The sequence below is a fragment of the Heptranchias perlo genome, chromosome 2, assembly GCF_035084215.1.
Source record: "Heptranchias perlo isolate sHepPer1 chromosome 2, sHepPer1.hap1, whole genome shotgun sequence".
Classification (NCBI taxonomy): Eukaryota; Metazoa; Chordata; class Chondrichthyes; order Hexanchiformes; family Hexanchidae; genus Heptranchias; species Heptranchias perlo.
This window is the reverse complement of record NC_090326.1, coordinates 135,874,120-135,898,622: the sequence shown is the minus strand read 5'-3', so window position 1 is coordinate 135,898,622 and position 24,503 is coordinate 135,874,120. Positions and strand designations below refer to the sequence as shown.

Sequence of the window (24,503 nt, the reverse complement as noted above, 5' to 3'; positions counted from 1 at the left end):
AGAGTCACCTGACCCCAGTAAGGCCTCTGTTAATCAAGAGTGCAGCTGGTAACGATTTTGTTTCTGGAGTTGTGTAGCTTCAGATCAGTTCCCAAACCAGTCCGATACGCCAGGGCCAGGAACTTCCTCGGAGCTGCTCCCGCTCCGCTGCCTTGACTTCGCTGGAAGTGTGGTGGAAACCATGTTTACGCGTGTAATCGGGCTTTCCGCCAGACTTCTGATGAAATTATGGCGACGGAGGAGATGCAGCTCCAAGTCCTAGCCTAGCTCCCATTTAAGTGAATGGAACTACTCTGGGATGAACACAGGCCCAATAACATACATCACTTGAACAGCTTAGAAAGATGGTGGAAATGGAAAATGTCAGTCACCATGTCAGTCACCATCAGATACCAATTAAGCTGGGATATCGAGGATATTTTCCAAAATTATTTTAAAAATTTTAGTAGAGCTTTGCACAGAAAATATTTCCACCAGATTGTCCTTCCCTTTTAGATATATTTTTTCATTTTCATGTTTTACTCGTTTTTTTAATCTTCATTTAAGCAGTGATGGCGAAAGGGGGGAGGGGGAACTGGCTTAGAGCAGTTACTGAGCCCAAAAGTGCAATGGAGTTGAATTAACATCAGTAAAAATTCAAGCATTAATCAGAGGCACACAAGCCTAATCGATTTCCGTCACAGCACCAGCAGCTCATCCAGCAACTCCTCGAAGCCAATCTTATCTAATGATGTCATCGGCGTTCGTACATCGCATCCGAGAAAACTGCAAAATGCTGACCGATAGCTTCAAAATGGCTGACACCACCCCCCCTCCCTCAACACACCCCACAAAAAAAACTGACAGACATAAGTACAGGCCTAATGAGATATGAAGACGAGGAGTTAGTGCAGTGGAATACAGGCTTGTCGTAACTTAAGCAACAGGCCTACCCGACATTCTACCATCTTTATTGCAGGAGAAAAAGCCTAAAGTACATAAAAGTGGAATTTGCAGCAGTACTGGATTTAAAACTTGCTGAAGGGCAATCCAATTATTGAAGGCATGGGATTTGCTTTCTGGCGGGACCTGGGGGCATCCCCAGAAAATTTTACTTTTGATATTTTATTTGCTGCACTTTGACATTTTGGACCTTACTGCAACTTCACCTGACAAGTCAAGAATATTTTCTAATCCCCCCTGGAAGAGTTATAGATCATGGGACAGGGGGGCGAAGGCAGATCGCAGCAGAAGATTTGATAGAGTGGCTGGGGGGAAGCACTCCTGCTCCTCCTGGCCCACAAGCAGTGCTGGAAAAGCACTTACCTGCTGGAACTGGTAGTTACCGCCTCCCTTTAGCTGCCAGGTTTCCTGAGCCCTGGGAAACCCGTCCGGCAGCCATTAAATCCAAGTGGTTCCCAAAATCTGAGGAACGGAGCCTCGTTTAAATATTATAATCACTGATCCTCCTCTCCAGAGTGGGTTACTTGGACGCCCCCAAACCCGCCGCGGTTAAACAGGAAGTAAGCGGGTTGAGGTCGGGGTTCACATTTATACCAATTTAAACCCCCCCCAACCCTCTCCTGCCCGTTATGGGGGGGGAGGGGTTAAAACTCCTCCCATCATGTTAATTTGCAAACTGAAATCTTTTACAGCACATGCCTACAATGATCCCAAGCTTGTCACAGCTGTCCCTGCCCCCTGACCCCACGGTAACCCGGAGGCAGTCACAGGATTACATGAATCGAGGCCGTGTCGACTCAATTATTTTAAATAATCAACTTTTATTTTTACCTGGTTTCAGGAGAGATAAGGATGACTCCATAAGATTGAAACAAAATGGTGCTCTGGTGAAGGGTCACATCCAAACATTAACCTGTTTTTTCCTGTTTGAGATACTGATCAGCCTGTTGTACATTTCAAACATTTTCTTAAACATGAAAGTTGATGAACTGAAGGCAAAAATAGCCACATGGGATTATGATATAATGGCAGTATTGGAGAACTGGCTCAAACAAGGGGAGAATTGGGCACTTAATATTCCTGACTACAAGATAAGAACATAAGAACATAAGAAATAGGAGCAGGAGTAGGCCAATCGGCCCCTCGAGCCTGCTCCGCCATTCAATAAGATCATGGCTGATCTGATCCTAACCTCAAATCTAAATATATGTCCAATTTCCTGCCCGCTCCCCGTAACCCCTAATTCCCTTTACTTCTAGGAAACTGTCGATTTCCGTTTTAAATTTATTTAATGATGTAGCTTCCACAGCTTCCTGGGGCAGCAAATTCCACAGACCTACCACCCTCTGAGTGAAGAAGTTTCTCCTCATCTCAGTTTTGAAAGAGCAGCCCCTTATTCTAAGATTATGCCCCCTAGTTCTAGTTTCACCCATCCTTGGGAACATCCTTACCGCATCCACCCAATCAAGCCCCTTCACAATCTTATATGTTTCAATAAGATCGCCTCTCATTCTTCTGAACTCCAATGAGTAGAGTCCCAATCTACTCAACCTCTCCTCATATGTCCGCCCCCTCATCCCCGGGATTAACCGAGTCAACCTTCTTTGTACTGCCTCGAGAGCAAGTATGTCTTTTCTTAAGTATGGACACCAAAACTGTATGCAGTATTCCAGGTGCGGTCTCACCAATACCTTATATAACTGCAGCAATACCTCCCTGTTTTTATATTCTATCCCCCGAGCAATAAAAGCCAACATTCCGTTGGCCTTCTTGATCACCTGCTGCACCTGCATACTAACTTTTTGATTTTCTTGCACTAGGACCCCCAGATCCCTTTGTACTGCAGTACTTTCCAGTTTCTCGCCTAAAGATATTCAGGAAAGATAGGGAAAGAAAAAAAGAAGTGGGGGAGGGGGTGGCAGTATTGATCAAAGATACTGTTACAGCACTAGAAAGGGATGATATACGTGAGGGTTCAAAGAGAGAATCTATTTGGTCAGAATTAAGGAACAATAGAGGAGCTATTACACTACTGGGTGTATACAATAGGTCACCAAATAGTGGGAAGGAGATAGAGGAGCAAATTTGCAGGCAAATTGCAGAAAGATACAAGAACTTTAGAGTAGTGATAATGGGGGACTTCAATTATCCTAATATAGACAGGGAAAATAACAGTGTAAAGGGCAAAGAGGGAGAGGAATTCCTGAATTGTATACAAGAGAACTTTCTTGATCAGAATGTTTCCAGCCCAACGAGGAAGGAAGCAGTGCTGGATCTAGTTCTGAGGAATGAAGTGGAGTATGTTTCAGTGGTATAACATTTGCAATCTCCCAGTCCTCTGGCACCACCCTAATATCTAAAGAGGATTGGAAGATTGTGGCCAGAGCCTCTGCAATTTCTACCCTTACTTTCCTCAGTAACCTAGGATGCATCTCATCTGGACCGAGTGACTTTTCTACTTTGAGTATTGCCAATCTTTTAAGTACCTCCTCTTTATCTATTTTTATCTAACTAATATCACTCATACCTCCTCCTTTACTGTTACATTGGCAGCATCCTCTTCTCTAGTGAAGACCGATATGAAGTATTCATTTAGTGCCTCAGCATTACCCTCTGCCTCCACAAGAAGATTTCCTTTTCTTATCCCTAATCGGACCCACCTTTCCTTTGACTACCCTTTTACTATTTATATGTTTATAAAAGACTTTTGGGTTCCCTTTTATGTTAGCCGCTAACCTATTCTCATACTCTCTCTTTGCCCCTCTTATTCCCTTTTTTAGATCTTCTCTGTATTTAGCTTGGTTTTCTAATGTATTATGAACCTTACACTTGTCATAAGCCTCCTTTTTCTGTTTCATTTTAATCTCTATATCTTTAGACATCCAGGGAGCTCTAGCTTTGGATGTCCTACCTTTCCTCCTCATAGGAATGTGTCTACTTTGCACCCGAACCATCTCCTCCTTGAAGGCCTCCTATTGTTTAATTACTGTTTTGCCTACCAATTTTTGATTCCCCAATCCACCAGGGCAAGAGCCCTATTTAACTCACTGAAATTTGCCCTCGTCCAGTTAAGTATTTTTACACTTGATTGTTCCTTGTCCTTTTCCATATCTATTCTAAACCTAATCATATTATGATCACTGTTCCCCAAATGCTCCCTCACTGAAACATGCTTCACTTGCCCCACTTCATTCCCCAGAACTAGATCCAGCATTGCTTCCTTCCTTGTTGGGCTGGAAACACACTGATCAAGAAAGTTCTCTTGTGCACATTTCAGGAATTCCTTCCCCTCTTTGTCCTTTACATTGTTATTTTCCCAGTCTATATTGGGATAATTGAAGTCCCCTAATATCACCACTCTATAGTTTTTGCATCTTTCTGTAATTTGCCTGCAAATTTGCTCCTCCATTTTGAGAAATTTTGTAAAGAATATTCATCTAATTCTGCTAATTTTTCTGAGGAGGTACAGGTAATTTTCAATTTACATAAAATCCATTGCAATTTTAGAATTACATCGCTTGTTTCCTTGTTGGTGCTTTATACATAGAATATTCTTGAAACTGTTACTGACTTTAACAAACAACGAGTGGTTAGGATCTGGAATGCACTGCCTGAGGGGGTGGTGGAGACAGATTCAAACATGGCCTTCAAAAAGGAACTGGATAAGTACTTGAAAGGAAAAAAATATGCATGGCTCCGGGGATAGGGCGGGGGAGTGGTACTAGCTGGATTGTTCTTGCATAGAGCCGGCATGGACATGATGGGCCGAATGGCCTCCTTCCGTCCTGTAACCTTTCTATGATTCTATCTCCTTTCCGCTATTTGGTGGCCTATAGTATACACCCAGTAGCGTAATAGCTCCTCCATTGTTCCTTAATTCTAACTAAATAGATTCTGTCTTTGACCCCTCAACTACATCATCCCTAAGTATCCAATCCTCCCCTTGTTTGAGCCAGATCTCCGTTATTGCCACTATATCATAATCCCATATAATGACTTGTGCCTGCAACTCACCAATCTTATTTACTACCCTATATGCATTAACACACTTGCACTCCAACCTCATCTTAGGCTGCCTCGCATTTGCTCCCTGTCTGATCCCTCCTATTTCTGAACTATTCTTTACGCTAGTGCAATTTGTCTCTCCCAGTCTGCTGTGTACCATGTTTCTCCTCTCCACTGTTTGATCCTCGTGCCTACCCCCCTGCCAAATTAGTTTTAACCCTCCCCGTTAGTTAACCTCCCCGTGAGGACATTGGTCCCAGCTCTGTTGAGGTGCAACCCGTCCGTCTTGAACAGGTCCCTCCTACCCCAGAACTGCTCCCAATGTCCCAGGAATCTGAAGACCCTCCTCCTGCACCATTTCTCCAGCTACGCATCAACCTGTTTATCCTACTGTTCCTGTATTCACCATCGCCTGGCACTGGGAGTAATCCAGAGATTACTACCTTTGAGATCCTGCTTTTTAACTTCCTCCCTAGCTTCTAAAACTCTGACTGGAGGACCTCGATCCTTTTCTTTCCTATGTCAATGGTTCCCACATGGACCACGACTTCTGGCTGTTCCCATCCCCCCTCAAAATGTTCTGCCCCCTCTCAGTGATGTCCTTTACCCTGGCACCAGGGAGGCAACACACCATGTGGGATTCACGTCGGCAGTTGCAGAAGCATCTCTCTATCCCCCTGATTATCGAATCCTCTATAACAACTGCATTACTTTTGCCCCCCCCACCGGGCAGCTGAGTCTCCACGATGCCATGGATTTGCTCCTGACTGCACTCCCCCGAGGAGTCAACACCCTCACTGGTATTGAATACCAGTTTGTGAGCACCACACTCCCAGGGGACTCCTGCACTGCCTGCCTGTTGCTCCTAGTCCATTTGGTGGTCACCCACTCCCTCTCCGACTAACTCTCTGTAGCTGCATGGTGACCACCTCCTGAAACTTGCTATCTACTAAATTCCCAGCTTCCCGTATGCACTGTAGTGTCACCAGCCGTCCCTCATCGTGAAAATCATGAAAAGTTTTGATAGAGTAAATAAGGAGAAACTGTTTCCAGTGGTAGAAGGGTCAGTAACCAGAGGAACCAAATTTAAAGTAATTGGCAAAAGAACCAGAGGTGACATGAGGCCTTTTTTTTAAAAACGCAGTGAGTTGTTGTGATCTGGAATGCACTGCCTGAAAGGGTGGTGGAAGCAGATTCAAGAATAACTTGCAAAAGGGAATTGGATAAATACTTGAAGTGGAAAAATTTACAGGGCTATGGGGAAAGATCAGGGGACAGGATGGCTCTTTCAAAGAGCCAGCACAGGCACGATGGGCCAAATGGCCTTCTTCTGTACTGCATCATTCTATCATTCTATGATAAGCGAGAAACGACCGTTAGTGATAACGGCAGACAAATGCTTAACGTGCTCGTACGACAGTCCTCTGTCCGCTAGCTTAATGGCATGGTTGACCTATGTAAAATAAATGGCTTAATGCCTTCCAGTACTGGAAATAGAAACCATTACACACCGCAACCCTTAAAAAAAATACTAAAATTCACAAAAATATAGGCTGGGAATTTCTTTGGAGCTGCTGCCATTCCGCCAGAAGTTCACAGGAAGTAGCGGACGGAATCCTGTGATTGGTTGTATCGCTGTGATCATTTCAGGAAGTGACAACTTAAAGTTTGCTTCACTGGGGTTGCAGCAGGCTGTAATCCGATTGGATTTTAAAAGGAATTAGCATCTGATGGCAGGAGATCTCTGAACAGGTGGAGCTCGAATCATTTTCAGCCTCCTCGCTGGTGAGCACAGCCTGTAAGTTGCCAAATAGGAAGTGGACACTAGATTTATGTTTAAGAGCCAGAATGTTGTATTGGACCATTCCAGCTCATTTCAATTGTTGCCAGCTACCCTCTGGTATCTCAACCAAGTGGTCATTCTCCAGATATTATATCACCCGATGGCCGCGTCTGCCCCTGCACAGGTGCAGGTGGAGCATTCTTTGGCGGGGCCCTCACAGAGTCCAAAACCCAGGGGTCGTAGGCCAAAAACATCTCAGCAGTCAGGGCAGGGATCTGAGCAAACTGCCAATACCTCTGCTGAAGCCACAGGGGATGTACCATCATGAAGCAAATGAAAGGACGAGTTGTTACTCTGGACGCAATAATGGTCAAGATGTGGAAATGGTGTCAATCAATAAATTTTATATGCCATTATAAAATAAAGGAAACATTACAACATAACATTTGTGCGTACCCTTGGTGAATTATAATTGTTTGAACTTACGCTTTCTACCGCTTCTACATGGTGCATCGGGAGACGAGGCAGCATTTCATGTACTGGTTGTGGGGGTGGCAATGGGAGCGCTTTGAGTGGAATTCCCACTTCCATGTCCCCATGCACCATCATCCCTCTACTGGGCCAGCGTTACATCACTCCCACCATTCTGCTGGAGAGAAGCTTGGTGTAAATCAGTGACGCATTGTAAGGCTATGGCTAGGGTATCTGTCATCTTGTTTACAGCAGCAGACATCTCCTGCATGACCGTGGTCATAGCATGCATAGACACATTTGAGAGCCATGCCTGAAGCTCCACGGAGGTGGCCACTCTCTCCATTGCAGACATTCTCGCAATTACCTGCTGCACCAATCCACTAATGTTGGAGCTGGACTCCTCCATCCTCTCCGCTATTGTGGAGAGTGCGCGTGGCATGTTTGCTGGTACCCTGCAAAGTTGCTGCTGTACCTCTATCATTCTCCTTCTCAACGATGGCTCCTGGGGTTCAGCATCTGAGTCTAGTTGAGCAGAGCTTGGAGAGGACTAAGCCCCCCCGACTCGGACTCTCCACAGCTGTCTCTGCCACCAGTGTCTGCTCGTGCTCACTTGTGAATTGTGAATTACCAGGTGAAAACCCAACTAACTGTGTAACTGGATCGATCGAAGTGTGAGTAGTTGCGCTGGTCATGGCTGCATGTCCTGTGACAGTGCACCCTCAGAAGGAATGAGGTCCTCTGAGGAATCGTCGTCAGGTGTCTCCGCAGACTCTTGTTCTACACGTGAAGGCCCTGGAAGGCAAAAGTGATATGCATTATTCTTGGCAAAGTAACAATCTTGACAATCACCATACTCAGACTGCTCATAGTTCAGTCATCGATGAAATAAAGTCAGCATGTGTGTCAGAGATTTTTAAAATTCTGTCACCGGGTATCTGCGAGTTCCCTGTCTCTCCATCTCCGATTGAGAGGGATGCAGATGTGTCACTTATCTCCTTGGTGTCCTCCTCTGCATCAGTGGGCTGCACAATTTGTGGCAGACCACCTCCAGTCCTCTCTCTCTCTGTCTCCTTCGTGTTTTGCGCTCTCTTCTCTTACAAGGGCTTAAGAACAGACCTGTAAGTGACTGAAGGTGACATATTCACCCGATGGATGCAATGCATTGGGTGAGGGTGACTATCAGACAGATGCATCAGAGGGTGACTATCAGAGAAATGTATCAGAGGGTGACCAACAGACAGATGCATCACATTGCATAAGGATTGGGGTGAGTGGCAGCAGTGGATGGATACATGGGAGGTGAGGAAGTGCATAGAAAGTGAAGGATGGGTGCTGCTGAAACTTAAGTGAGTGTGAGGGATGAAGTGATGGAGTACGAAAGGAAAGTCAGCAAGGATTTGTTAAAGGCAATTTGTGTTTAACTAAGTTGATTGAATTTTTTGATGATGATACGGAGAGGGTTGATGAGAGTAATGCGGTTGACGTGGTGTATATGGACTTTCAAAAGGCATTTGATAAAGTTCCACATAATGGGCTTGTCAGCAAAATTGAAGCCCATGGAATAAAAGGGTTAGTGGCAGCATGGATACGAAATTGGCTAAGTTACATGAAACAGAGAGTAGTGGTGAACGGTTGTTTTTTGGACTGGAGGAAGGTTTACAGTGGTGTTCCCCAGGGGTCGGTACCAGGACACTGCTTTTTTTTTAATATATATTAATGACTTGGACTTGGGTGTACAGGGTACAATTTCAAGATATGCAGATGACACAAAACTTGGAAGTGTAGTAAACAGAGAGGAGGATAGTAATAGACTTCAAGAGGATATAGACAGGCTGGTAGAAAGGGCGGACACGTGGCAAATTAAATTTAACGCAGAGTAGTATGAAGTTATACATTTTGGCAGGAAGAATGAGGAGAGGCAATATAAACTAAATGGTACAATTCTAAAGGGGGTGCAGGAACAGAGAGATCTGGGGGTATATGTGCACAAATCTCTGAAGGTGGCAGGACAGGTTAAAAAAGTGGTTAAAAAAGTATATAGGTTCCTGGGCTTTATAAATAGAGGCATAGAGTGCAAAAGCAAGGAAGTTATGTTGAACATTTATAAAACACTGGTTCAGCCACAGATGGAGTATTGTGTCCAATTCTGGGCACCTCACTTTAGGAAAGATGTGAAGGCCTTGGAGAGGGTGAGAAAAGATTTACTGGAATGGTTCCAGGGATGAGGAACTTCAGTTATGTGGATAGACTGGAGAAGCTGAGGCTGTTCTCCTTAGAGCAGAGAAGGTTGAGAGGAGATTTGATAGAAGTGTTCAAAATCATGAAGGGTTTAGATAAAGTAAATAAAGAGAACTGTTCCCATTGGCAGAAGGGTCCAGAACCAGTGGACACAGATTTAAGGTGATTGGCAAAAGAACCAAAGGCGACATTAGGAAAAACTTTTTTTACGCAGTGAGTGGTTATGATCTGGAATGCGCTGCCTGAAAGGATGGTGGAAGCAGATTCAATCGTGGCTTTCAAAAAGGAATTGAATAAATACTTGAAGGGAAAAATTTGCAGGGCTACAGGGAAAGAACAGGGGAATGGGACTAACTGGATTGCTCTTACAAAGAGCCGGCACGGGCTCGATGGGCCAAATGGCCTCCTTCTATGCTGTAATCATTCGATGATAAGACAAAGTGAGGAGGATGGGGGTGTATTGTACATCACAGGATGTGGGTGAATCCGCAACTGTACTCACTTTTCCTGACCTGGTTAGGTCATTAAAGTACTTCCTGCACTGCATCGAAGACCGGGATACAATGCTCCTGCTGCTCACCTCCAGCCACACCTTCTTGGTAAGAGCAGCAGGTTTCTTCCTCCAATTGCTGAGCTAAACGATGTCCCACCTGCTCCTGACTGCACCCAGCAGTACTTCAAGGGAAGCATTGCTGAATCTGTGCGCCGGCCTTGCTCTTCGTGAATCCATGGTAAATACCTCCTGGCTCCTCCAAATTCCATTTTTGCATTGGCCCTTTAAATAGTGGACTTCAGATTGCATCATGTGGGTGCACGTCACGCCCATTGAGCAGCTTGGAGACACGAAACCCGGAAGGAAAAATGTAATCACCCAATCAAATTGCGATCGCAGGATCTGATCCGCTAACTTCACTTCTGGGTTTCGAGCATGCAATCCCTCCCCCCCCCACTCACGGCTCAGAACCTGTCTTTGCTTCATATCAGGGCCTATGATTCTATGAATTTAGCAAAAAGGGTGAAACAGGATAAGAAAATGTTTGGATTTTTAGAAAAAATAAATAAATGTTAGTAAAATGCAAGCAACCTGGTGACAATGTAGAATTGGTGACAGTTGGGGTTTCAATTTTGCAAAGGCTGAAGTGCTGCCAGTTGTCAGCTGCAGTAATGAATGCCCCAGGGTGAGAAAACAATATACTTCAGCTGTGTTGTTCTCTGGTTCGTTCTCATTTTGCAAGTAATGGATTTGTTTATAGCACAGTTTCAGCAGCTATTAATATCAATAAAACTGCAACTAGCTCATGCGGCTGTTTCTCATCACTTAGACAATCACTGGAAGGTACAAGATCTCTGTGCTTTTTTTTTCTCCAAAGGGACAGGGAATGACCCCAGTCTTCTGATCAGGATGCTCCACCCCAAACAACCCATAAATATCCCCCCAACCATCCACAAAAAAAATATATTCTGCCACTACATTTTGTGTTAGTGGTATTGCTCTGCTGGTAGCTTTCCTATTGAGAATTATTATAGCTCGTGCTTCTGCTGGGAAGATGAGGCAGGATTGATGGAAGTGAACTACATATCACAGATGAATCTTTGAGTCTCTTTCCGGTTGTGATGGCCTAGATATATTGGTGTCCAAAGAATTTAAAGCTGATGATGGATGCCAATAACCCAGATAGATAGTTTAGCAAATAGGAACATAGGAACAGGAGTAGGCCATTCAGCCCCTCGAGCCTGTTCCGCCATTCAATTAGAATACTGCCGATCTGCATCTCGACTCCATTTACTTGCCTTGGTTCTTAATACCCCTACCTAACAAAAGCCTATCAATCACAGTTTTGAAATTTTCAATTGACCCCCAGCCTCAACAGCTTTTTGGGGGAGAGAGTCCCAGATTTCCACTGCCCTTTGTGTGAAGAAGTGCTTCCTGACATCACCCCTGAACAGCCTAGCTCTAATTTTAATGTTGTGCCCCCTTGTTCTGGATTCTTCCAACCAGAGGAAATAGTTTCTCTCCATCCACCCCATCAAATATTTCTAGTCTGTCGGAGAACTCTCAGGAATCTGCATTCCTGCCAGTGTGGAAAGATTCAGAAGTATACACCTCACCCCTTACTCCACCTGGACTATTAGAGAATTTAACCTATGACCACCTGTCGACAGCTGGGGATTGGATGCTCCCTCTTGCCACTAGACTGGTAGAGATCAAAGGGGACACAAAGCTATTGCCACTCATGCAGGCATCACTGAGGATCAAACACCAAAATAACCAGGACCTATTTGTCATTAATAACATTCTTGTCTCTGCTGTGTAGATGTCAGGTCTGTTGTGTAGAATTATAGCAATTTCAGAGCTAGGTAATTCAGCCCCATAGTATTTATGCCAGTACTGGCTCTTCAACTGGAGCTGTCTATTCTAATTCAATCTCCCTGCCCCTTTTCCTTACATCCTTTTATATTTTTCCTTTTCAAATACTTATCCAAATCTTTTTGAAATTATGTTCTAGTCTCTGCCTCAATATCCACATGTAATAAAGCAATCCACGTGTGAAAAAATATTCTTCTAACTTCTCCCTTCATTCTTCCATGATGTTCCTTGTTACTAATTCATCAACCAGAAGAAATAATCTTTCATTAATTACCCTCTCAAAACCTTTCAGACTTTTGATCTGTCCTTCTCTGTTCCAGTGGAAATAGCCCCAATATTGCAAGCTTCTCTTTATAACAAGTACCTTTTGTCCCAGGAATCATTCACTGTACCCTTTCCATGGCTCCAATATTGTTTCTATAATGGGATGCCCAGAACTGGATAAAATAAAACCATAGACATTTACAGCACAAAAGGCGGCCATTCAGCCCATTGGGTATGTCCTGGCTCTTTGCTATACCAATCCAAAATTAATCCCACTGCCCAGCTCTCTCCCCATAACTTTGTATCTTCCTCTGCTTCAAATATTTATTTTCCCTTAAAAGAAACAATGGTCTCTATCTCAATAACTCCCTGTAGCAAAACATTCCATGCTACAACAGCCCTCTGCACAAAGAAATTTCTATTAACCTCTCTCCTTAGTCCCTAACTGTTAATTTTATCTCCACCTTCATTACCAACTACCCAACCAAGGAAATAGTCTTTCCCTATTCACACCATCAAAATCCTTCACAATTTTAAGAACCTCTTAGTCTTCTCTCTCCCAGTAGAAATAGTCCCAGTACCTCAAGTCTCTCCTCATAATGATAGTTTCCCATCCCTGGCATCATCTTGGTGAATCGATGTTGTACACTCTCTATGGCTTTAAGATCCTTTCTACAACGGGCACATAAAATTGCACACGGTACTTTAATTGTTGCCTAACCAGTGTTCCGTGTCTTCTGATTTGGACAGTGGTATTTCCGATGAATGGAGCAGGTGCCAGGCCTGCCTCACTCAGGATTCTTCAATGGCTGCTGGCCTCAGGCTTTCCGGTTGGTGCGCGTGTGTAGCGCCATGTCTAAGCCTGAACATTAGTTTTTTTAAGCTCTTTCGGATCATATCACTTGCATAGTATCCACAAGAATGAGTAACACTATTATACATTAATTTTGTGTAGATTTATATAAAGCTGTACTAAACTTGTACAATCACATTACACGCAGAAGAGGCGAGTGTCAGACCATCATAAAAGTTTACAACATGGAAACAGGCCCTTCGGCCCAACATGTCCATGTCGCCCAGTTTATACCACTAAGCTAGTCCCAATTGCCTGCACTTGGCCCATATCCCTCTATACCCATCTTACCCATGTAACTGTCCAAATGCTTTTTAAAGTACAAAATTGTACCCGCCTCTATTACTGCCTCTGGCAGCTCGTTCCAGACACTCACCACCCTTTGAGTGAAAAAATTGCCCCTCTGGACCCTTTTTTATCTCTCCCCTCTCACCTTAAATCTATGCCCCCTCGTTATAGACTCCCCTACCTTTAGGAAAAGATTTTGACTATCTACCTTATCTATGCCCCTCATTATTTTATAGACTTCTGTAAGATCACCCCTAAACCTCCTACTCTCCAGGGAAAAAAGTCTCAGCCTATCCAACCTCTCCCTATAAGTCAAACCATCAAGTCCCGGTAGCATCCTAGTAAATCTTTTCTGCACTCTTTCTAGTTTAATAATATCCTTTCTATAATAGGGTGACCAGAACTGTACACAGTATTCCAAGTGTGGCCTTACTAATGTCTTGTACAACTTCAACAAGACATCCCAACTCCTGTATTCAATGTTCTGACCAATGAAACCAAGCATGCTGAATGCCTTCTTCACCACCCTATCCACCTGTGACTCCACTTTCAAGGAGCTATGAACCTGTACTCCTAGATCTCTTTGTTCTATAACTCTCCCCAATGCCCTACCATTAACGGAGTAGGTCCTGGCCCGATTCGATTTACCAAAATGCATCACCTCACATTTATCTAAATTAAACTCCATCTGCCATTCATTGGCCCACTGGCCCAATTTATCAAGATCCCGTTGCAATCCTCGTTAACCTTCTTCACTGTCCACAATGCCACCAATCTTGGTGTCATCTGCAAACTTACTAACCATGCCTCCTAAATTCTCATCCAAATCATTAATATAAATAACAAATAACAGCGGACCCAGCACCGATCCCTGAGGCACACCGCTGGTCACAGGCCTCCAGTTTGAAAAACAACCCTCTACAACCACCCTCTGTCTTCTGTCGTCAATCCAATTTTGTATCCAATTGGCTACCTCACCTTGGATCCCGTGAGATTTAACCTTATGTAACAACCTACCATGCGGTACCTTTTCAAAGGCTTTGCTAAAGTCCATGTAGACCACGTCTACTGCACAGCCCTCATCTATCTTCTTGGTTACCCCTTCAAAAAACTCAATCAAATTCGTGAGACATGATTTTCCTCTCACAAAACCATGCTGACTGTTCCTAATCAGTCCCTGCCTCTCCAAATGCCTGTAGATCCTGTCTCTCAGAATACCCTCTAACAACTTACCCACTACAGATGTCAGGCTCACCGGTCTGTAGTTCCCAGGCTTTTCCCCGCCGCCCTTCTTAAACAAAGGCACAACATTTGCTACCCTCCAATCTTCAGGCACCTCACCTGTAGCTGTCGATGATTCAAATATCTCTGCTAGGGGACCCGCAATTTCCTCCCTAACCTCCCATAACGTCCTGGGATACATTTCATCAGGTCCCGGAGATTTATCTACCTTGATGCGCGTTAAGACTTCCAGCACCTCCCTCTATGTAATATGTACACTCCTCAAGACATCACTATTTATTTCCCCAAGTTCCCTAACATCCATGCCTTTCTCAACCGTAAATACCGATGTGAAATATTCATTCAGGACCTCACCCATCTCTTGTGGTTCCGCACATAGATGACCTTGTTGATCCTTAAGAGGCCCTACTCTCTCCCTAGTTACTCTTTTGCCCTTTATGTATTTGTAGAAGCTCTTTGGATTCTCCTTTGCCTTATCTGCCAAAGCAATCTCATGTCCCCTTTTTGCCCTCCTGAGATTATGTAATGGGTTAACATACTCTCCCTTTCACCTCTTTGCCAGCTCTCGAAATGAAATTAATTCTTGCAATGTTAATACAGTTGCTATTGGAGATGGGCCTAAAGCACAAAACTGCAACACTTCAGCACAAATTGGCACTAAATTGATAACCTTGATCAGAGAAATCAGAAATAGCTCGTAGGTGATAATTGGTTAGGTTTTGCTGTTCTGAAGAATATTACAAACTCTACATTTAATTTTCATTCAGAGTTAGATCATATTTACACACTGAATTTTTAAAAATTTGTTCATGGGATGTGGGTGTCACTGGCGAGGCCGGCATTTATTGCTCATCCCTAATTGCCCTTGAGAAGGTAGTGGTGAGTTGCCTTCTTGAACCGCTGCAGTCCGTGTGGTGAAGGTTCTCCCACAGTGCTGTTAGGAAGGGAGTTCCAGGATTTTGACCCAGCGATGATGAAGGAACGGCGATATATTTCCAAGTCGGGATGGTGTGTGACTTGGAGGGGAACGTGCAGGTGGTGTTGTTCCCATGTGCCTTCTGCCCTTGTCCTTCTAGGTGGTAGAGGTCGCGGGTTTGGGAGGTGCTGTGGAAAAAGCCTTGGCGAGTTGCTGCAGTGCATCCTGTGGATGGTACACACTGCAGCCACTGTGCGCCGGTGGTGAAGGGAGTGAATGTTTAGGATGGTGGATGGGGTGCCAATCAAGCGGGCTGCTTTATCTTGGATGGTGTCGAGCTTCTTGAGTGTTGTTGGAGCTGCACTCATCCACTGAATAGCAAATTTATTAGCTATAGTCTTGTTAAGTTGACAATGATGGTGACAAGGCAGGTTAGCGTCAGTCTTTGATCTGTGATGCTGCTGATGGGTCACCTAGCCCAGCTCTCAATAATCCTTAGATACTGAAGGTTAGATCTAGATCTGGAGGTCTCTCCATGTACTTGACAGCAGTATGTTGCATTTACAGCCCATTTTTATCAAATGGCAGGACAAGGTCCCCAATACTGGTTGCTGCTTACCCCTAACTAACATTAACTTTAGTTGGTGCTACACTAATCTGCTCTCATACTGCAAATAAAAGAAAACTGACAAATCCAGAAAACAAATACCCTACAAATGACAAAAGGAGTCAGTGACAATGGACTCAAAGAATATTTTGATAGAAATATCTAATTTCATAAATTGATGATGCAAACCGCACATATAGGTGACAGCTGTACTGCCTCTCACAACAGTTACGTGCTCATTCAAGGTGTTCTGTGCTATCACTGAATCGAGTTTTAAGAAATCCTATTGCAAAACTGACCGGTTACATTAAAAAAATGGGATACTGGGGCTAGTTACCTTCTATAATTCAATCTTAGGGTTCTGCTCACATTCTTAAGCCAGAAGAGCTGAGCTCTTGTGTTTTAGAATTACATTAGGAAATCTCCATTGAATTACCAGCCTAAGACTGCATCCTAACAAGTATCTTTTATTCTCTATTTCCAGATACTTTACTTTGTATTTTGCTGTGATTGTATTATTGATGTGACAGCTGCAATGCATAAATATAAATATCAATAATTGATAACAGATGGCAATCACAAAATGTAAAAAAGAAGTACAAATACAGCCAGACACATCTTGGGTTAACAAACTTGGCAATATCAAACTTCTCCCTCTCCTTGATGATCACCCTGAATATAATAATTATATGTAAAATATGTAAAAATGCTCTGGAGCACTGAAAAGTGTGAGAAATATCACAGGGCCCCCGCCTGATTCCTAACCCCACAATGTGATACTATAATATCTGAAACTGAAAAAAAGATAGCAATAAAGCACAGCATGTCCGTTGGCTACAATCAGCTGTCTCTATTCTGCTGAGCAATTTTTAACAGTATCATTTGCCTATGGGAACCAATGCGTTGTGCTATAGGGTGGAAGGATGCAGATTCATGCATTTGACTCTCAACATGGAGAGTTAGCTATCTTGGCAGCATTGTGCAGGAGAGGGGCAGTCACAAGTGGTTGGAGCAAGTCACTTTCTTATGGACGGTGAGGGCAGAAAAAATACAAATATGGAGAATGAATTAGGCCAGGCCACTCGCATATCCCTTCTAATGGTTGGATCAAGAGCTGCATTAATAGAGGCCTTCTAGCAGTTTGGTAGCCTGCCCTCTCAGTCACTGAATAACATCTGACAGGAGGCGGCGACATAAATAAAACTTTTTAGGAATAACAGAGATGAAAAAGAAATAGATGAGGTTGTTCTTTTGTCCCTTTATGCCCATTACTGCAAAATATTGACTTTGCTAATTTGGACCCAGATATCAACAGGCATGTAGAAAGCATATGGCAGCTTAAAAGTTAATATTACTTAGTAAAGTTATCTTTATGTCAAAACTTATTGATCTCCCATTGCACTGCATGCAGAACATGAAGACCAAGGCCGGAATTTTCCTCTGGACAGGCTCATTGCCAGAGGAGAGTGAGGTTGGGACTTTCACCCATGTGCCACTCCCACCGTGACTCTGACCCACTTTTATGAGCCGGGAGTCATTAGTTTTGCAGGGAGAGCTCTGGGGGAGATCCATGCCACCAAGGGGGAGCCCACTGCTGCAAGACTGCAAAATCTGGGCGGGATGGGATAAGAGGAAGATTAAGGTTGAAATGGGAATGTGGGAACCGGAGTAGACCATTCAACTCCTCGAGCCTGTTCCGCCATTCAGTTATATTAAACATATGTTCCTATATATCTCAACTCTATTTACTTTCCTTTGCTCCATATCCCATGAGACCCTTACCTAACAAAAATCTATCAACCTCATTCTTGAGCATCTACTGCCTTTTGGGAGAGAGAGAGTTTTCTAGATTGCCATCACTTAGGGATGCCAACCTTTCCGGATTGTCCTGAGGTCACCCAAAATGGGGCTTGAATCTCCCTGGCACTGCTGCTGGCAGCCCAGGAGATTTTCACCCTTTAAATTTCACGCTGCAGCAGTGATGCCCCACCACCCTCCGTTCCGTGGCATCACTGGCTGTCGGGTAAAATTACTTACCTTTTTGGCCCTCTTCTGGACCTACTGCTCCTTAGCACCCGGTGCTCCTGGCGAGGACAGCATTGGGCGCTGGATGCGACCGTCCACAGTTAAAAAAGAGTCGGGGACTGAATGACATCATCAGACCCTGACTGGTGAATTTTAATGAGGCCCTTGCCTGATTGGTGTGAGGGCCTCACTGGCTGGCCAGAATGTGCCCGTTAATATGGCGCGTGGACAGCAAGGATCGGGTGAGCAGGTCGCTGCAAAGATTTTAATTCCCCCCAACACCCCGTTCTCATTGCGAGCAGGGGGGTAAAATCGGGGCTGTAGAGTTGGTTGGAGCATGGGAATTTCTCTGTTGTGCCGGCTGAAGAACTGGGAAATGTAGGACTGAGGCGCTACACTGCCAAAAATGGCAGCAGCGTGTAATTACAGCACATTGGCATCTTCCATTAGAAATGTGGGCATGGGACGTTATAATGGGAAATAGGGTTGCCAACCCTCCAGGATTGCCCGGAAGTCTCCAGGAATTAAAGATTAATCTCCAGGACATTGCTGTGAACAACCCAGGAGAAACATCATAGGAGCATTAAACACTTTTGTTTATTAGTTATAAAAATATCGGACATGGGGAGAAAAAGGCTGTTTAACTAACAGTAAAGAATCATTCAATCAAATAGTCAAGAATCTATTCATTTTCCAATTGGCATGGGATGGCTGTGCCCTGTGAGGATGGGCCTGTTGGGCGACCAATGGCGGGAGTGTGGAGGTGGACTGGTTGGGGGCGGGAGGTCATGTGATGAAACCTCCAAGAATATGTTCAACCAGAGTTGGCAATCGAAATGGGAAAAGTTGACAGCAGGAAGTAAAGTCTTGCAGACAGTAGATGCATGCAGACATAAGATGTATAAATATATCTTCCCTCAAACATTTGTAAAATGCTGTGCAATAACACTTTAGGAAACAGCCAGTCCATTGTATCATACTACCCAGAATGTAACACAGGAGCCCAATCCCACTAGGATAATCAACAAGAGTCTGAGTGTATAGGAGAAGAGCCTCTTAGGTAGAATAACATCACGGCCAGCATTCACACACGTGCTTTCCAGCAGGAAGCTCGGAGTACGATCAAGAGCATGAACCTTGGCTGATTTCCCCCTCCCGATCCCAGTCACAGCTATCATGGTTTAAATCAGTTAACAGCGCAGACCGGGACCACACACTGGTCCTTATGATCTGAATGGCCGAGCAGTATACCACTTGGTGAATTTGCCCATTGTACCAAACAACTAACTTATTCTGATTGACTGTACTTGCCAAAATGCCAGCAAACATGTCAGTAGGTCCTGGCACATCTACCTGATAATGAACTGTCTTGTCAGGGTCAGGGTTAACAGAGAGACGACAACAACAACAACAATGTGGATTTATAGAGTGCCTTTAATGTTGAAAAACGCCCCAAGGTGCAACTGGGGATCTGTGCCATCAGCTGCAGGTGTGTTTGCAGCTACCAATCAAAGTAATGATCAGCTGTAGCTTCAAAACTGCCCATCCCCTGTAGGCATGGCCCTATGGGGATTGTGCCATGGAGGGACACCGAGGAACCACCATCCTCAAAGCACCGCACACAATACCACCTCCACTTCGGAGCAGCCATCAAACAGGGGAGCTCTCTGATGGCGCTAGGTTACACCATCACTTTCCTGCACCTTGGATTCCCTTTCCCTCAATTTTGCCTTTTTCTTATTTGCCTGGCCTTTGCTAAGGCTGTTAATGTGTTGAGATCAAAGATCCAAGATGGGAACCAAGATTTTTGCGCTTCTCCAATTCTGGCCTCTTGCACATCCCCGATTTTAATCACTCCGCCAATGGTGGCCATATCTTCAGCTGCCTAGACTTTATCTCTGGAATTCCCTCCCTAAACCTCTCCGCCTCTCTACGCCTCTCTCTCCTCCTTTAAGTCACTCCTTGAAACGTACCTCTTTGACCAAGCTTTTGGTCACCCGTCCTAATATTTCCTTATGTGGCTCCTTTGAAGTGCCTTGGGGCGTTTTATTATGTTAAAGGCGCTATATAAATGCAAGTTGTTGTTGTTGTTGTAAAGTTTCCAAAGGCTTTGAGAATTGTTGTCACTCGATTGTGACAATCCCTTTTAATTGTTCCCATCCCTTTGATTTTACTTACATTCAATTTCCTTCCTCACTGCTCCTCTGCTCTTTAGCTCCAAACTGACACCAAGGTTATGCTAACAAGCTGACCCAGGAAAACTGGGTATAAACAATGCACTTCTACCTCAGCCTGTCTAAAACCAGCCAATACTTAAGCCAAAAGACGAAAATGTAGGCTTGAGTGTTGGCAGGCTTATCAGCCTGGGGGCAGCTAACAGTGTCATGAAGTGTTGATATAACTGTTAAGAAATACAGTGAAAACCTGATGAGATCACACTGTTAGGACAGGATGGTATTGTGGACCACTTTTATCCCCCTTTGCAATCCAGCGAACGAAGACGATGAAAAATGAAACTTTGCATATTTATAATGCAAAGCAATTTATGATAATGAATTACTTTAACCTTATAGCAAAGCTAAGTGACGGTCCGATCAACTGATTTTTACATTAAGATAATTTTTTAGACAGTATCAATAGTGGAACTATCACAAACACACTTTCATTAAAAAACATTTTGTTTTTGCAATTAAAATTTGATTTTTTAAACAAATGTTTAATACTCCCCTTGTATAATAAGCTATTGTATAATAAGCTATTGTACAAACAATAGACTTCTGCGTAAAATATTTCAAAACTTCCAAATAAATTGAGTTAAATTTGGAGGAGGACAGCCCCGAAAGTCACTCAGCAGATAACATGGGCTTTAAGAAACAACCGTAAATTCTGCTTAATTACAATGGGATCCAATGTAATACAGGTGAACACACTCGCAATGAACTCGAATTGTTGGAAAAGATTCATCATTCGCCTGGAGGGGAGCGTCAGCGCATTACATCACAGCATTCAGCAGTGTGCTGCCAGTCTTTTTAACACAACTTACCCCGCTTCCTTTCCAGCAAAGGTGGGCAAATTCTGCACATCAGCACAGTAGCTGACACCAGCCTGTCTTCTCGCACTGCCCTCGCTGTCACTGAAGTAGCCCTCCACTCGTGTCTGTCTGCTGGTAGAGCAGGCCCCGCTATCGGTCTCGTATCCATTCACTGTTCCGTGGTCGGACTTGTCCTCCCTGACCTCACAAGGGCAGCTGGTGTAGGTGTTCTCGTCCGAGGACGGGGGCTTGTCTTTTGAACTTTTCTTTGGGGGTTGATATCCATGAGAAATCAGGAGGTCCTCCACACTGAACATGTTGCTAATGCTTCAGTCACAGCAGGTTGCACTGTGACAAAGCCATGCTGCAGAAGCCATCACTGTACATATATAAAAAAAAGAGAAGCACAATTTAACGCCAGAAACGATTGCTAATATCCTTTTCCATAAAGACTCCTGGGTTAATAAACTGATTGCTGATATCACAAAGCTTCAGTTTTACTCCGTTCTTATCCTTGCACTTGTATTCTCCGGTCTGACAAACCAATTTGTAACGCTGAACTGCACACGCTCAGAAACCCACTAGAAATATTTTTCTATCATTTCTCCCCAGATAATATTTCTCTGCTTTTTTAGCCAGAAGGCAGCTGTAAGAGAGCTGCTGACTCAGTCTGTGCGGCATCGGAGTCTTGCGTTTTGACAACAGCTTTTAGGTCGTAATAGGCATTTCAAAGGGGGGGAAACTCATTAGTGTTCTCCAAAGGCTGCAAGTAACAAAAACTAAATTCCATGGCTGAGAGCACCTATAATCTCTGCACTGGGGCTCTTGTTAAGAAATATCAACGTAGCTCTTATATTTTATCGTATTTAACATTGGAACGATTAAGATATACAGGTACAATAAGCTGATGGACACAGCTGCCATTAAAGTGCCCAATGAGACCGAATGCTGTTTTCCATTGCTAAAGTAGTTTGTTATTAATGTTACCTTACAGAAATAGTGTAAGGATTGTACGTTTTGGGTCAGATTTGATGTATATGTAAAACAATCTCTGGGGGAGAAGGAAGGAAGGTGGCTCTCCTACAATTCTGCAGCGGATGCTATTACAAGAATCTGGCCATGTACTGAGTGATCTGTTGCCTCTGTGTAATGTAAGTGACCCGGTTCTATTGGAGCAGTGATAAAACTGAGGCAGTTCTGTGGGATTTGGATCGTTGAGTTTTAGTGACTGGTCTTTTCTTGTTTTCTGTTCCTGTTAGAGGGTGTTTAACTGAGGGCTGTCGGAGCAAGCTTATTTTTTAAAAAAAAACTATGCTACAAATCTCTCAAAAAATTTGTATTACTAAAAACAAACATTAACCCATATTGCTGATTGTATAGAGGTTAAACTGCAACCTTCACAAGGGATGAAAGGACTGAAATATTTTCTAAGTGTTGACTCATCACTGATGAACTTAAAATGATGGGTTTTTAAAATTTGTTCATGGGATGTGGGCATCGCTGGCAAGGCCGGCATTTATTGCCCATCCCTAATTGCCCTCGAGAAGGTGGTGGTGAACCGCCTTCTTGAGCCGCTGCAGTCCGTGTGGTGAAGGTTCTCCCACAGTGCTCTTAGGTAGGGAGTTCCAGGATTTTGACCCAGCGATGATGAAGGAATGGTGATATAATTCCAAGTTGGGATGGTGTGTGACTTGGAGGGGAACGTGCAGGTGGTGTTGTTCCCATGTGCCTGCTGCCTTTGTCCTCCTAGGTGGTAGAGGTCGCGGGTTTGGGAGGGGCTGTCGAAGAAGCCTTGGCAAGTTGCTGCAGTGCATCTTGTAGGTGGTAAACACTGCAGCCACGGTGTGCCAGTGGTGAAGGGAGTGAATGTTTAAATGGACAATATATTGAATTGGCTGCCTATGAAACACAACACTCGTTTTCCCTTTATATTCAAGTCTAAATCAAGTATAATGGGCGGCCAATTAGATATCGCCCATTTTGCATCATTGCAAAAAGTTAATATCACCTCCACAAAGCTAGGTGGGAAAGTATGCTGTGAGGAGGACGTAAAGAGTCTGCAAAGGGATATAGGCAGATTAAGTGAGTGGGTAAGAAGGTGGCAGATGGAGTATAATGTGGGGAAATGTGAGGTTATTCACTTTGGTAGGAAGAATAGAAAAATAGAATTTTTTTAAATGGTGAGAAACTATTAAATGTTGGTGTTCAGAGGGATCTGGGTGTCCTTGTACACGAAACATAGAAAGTTAAAATGCAGGTACAGCAAGCAATTAGGAAGACAATTGGTATGTTGACCTTTATTGCAAGGGATTTGGTGTAAGGAAGTCTTGATGCAATTGTACAGGGCTTTGGTGAGACCTCATCTAGAGTACTGTGTGCAGTTTTGGTCTCCTTACCTAAGGAAGGATATACTTGCCTTAGAGGGGGTGCAATGAAAGGTCACTAGATTGATTCCTGGGATGAGAGGGCTGTTCTATGTGGAAAGATTGAGCAGATTGGGACTATACTCTCTGGAGTTTAGAAGAATGAGAGGTGATCTCATTGAAACATATAAGATTCTAAGAGGACTCGTCAGGGCAGATGCTAAGATGTTGTTTCCCCTGGCTGGTGAGTCTAGAACTAGGGGACATAATCTCAGGATAAGGGGTTGGCCATTTAGGACTGAGATGAGGAGGAATTTCTTCATTCAGAGGGTTGTGAATCTTTGCAATTCTCTACCCCAGAGGGATGTGGATGCTGAGTCGTTGAGTATATTCAAGGCTGAGATAGATAGATTTTTGGACACTAAGGGAATCAAGGGATATGGGGATTGAGCAGGAAAGTGGAGTTGAGGTCAAAGATCAGCCATGATCTGATTGAATGGCGGAGCAGGCTCGAGGGGCCATATAGCCTATTTCTTATGCTCTTATTAAAGTGGTGGATGGGGTACCAATCAAGCAGGCTGCTTTGTCCTGGATGGTGTTGAGCTTCTTGAATGTCGCTGGAGCTGCACTCATCCAGGCAAGTGGAGAGTATTCCATCACACTCCTGACTTGTGCCTTGTAGATGGTGGAAAGGCTTTGGGGAGTCAGGAGGTGAGTTACTCCCCCCCAGAATACTCAGCCTCTGACCTGCTCTTGTAGCCACAGTATTTATGTGGCTGGTCCAGTTAAGTTTCTGGTCAATGGTGACCCCCGGTTTGTTGATGGTGGGGGATTCGGTGATGGTAATGCCATTGAATGTCAAGGAGAGGTGGTTAGAATCTCTCTTGTTGGAGATGGTCATTGCCTGGCACTTGTCTGGCGTGAATGTTACTTGCTACTTATCAGCCCGAGCCTGGATGTTGTCCAGGTCTTGCTGCATGCGGGCACGGACTGCTTCATTATCTGAGGGGTTGCGAATGGAACTGAACACTGTGCAATCATCAGCAAACATCCCCATTTCTGACCTTATGATGGAGGGAAGGTCATTGATGAAGCAGCTGAAGA

The 24,503-nt window shown here is 44.1% G+C and overlaps 1 protein-coding gene across 2 annotated transcripts in view; it reads right to left on the bottom strand.

Moving 5' to 3' along the window:
• The window catches only part of jcada (junctional cadherin 5 associated a), a 168,045-nt gene that overhangs the window by 48,325 nt on the left and 95,217 nt on the right, over positions 1-24,503 (bottom strand). For both annotated transcript variants that reach the window (XM_068007284.1, XM_068007292.1), the window contains exon 3: positions 21,049-21,415. In XM_068007284.1, the coding sequence (XP_067863385.1) occupies positions 21,049-21,353 (305 nt within the window). In that variant the 5' untranslated portion in view covers positions 21,354-21,415. The remainder of the gene's footprint in view (positions 1-21,048; positions 21,416-24,503) is intronic.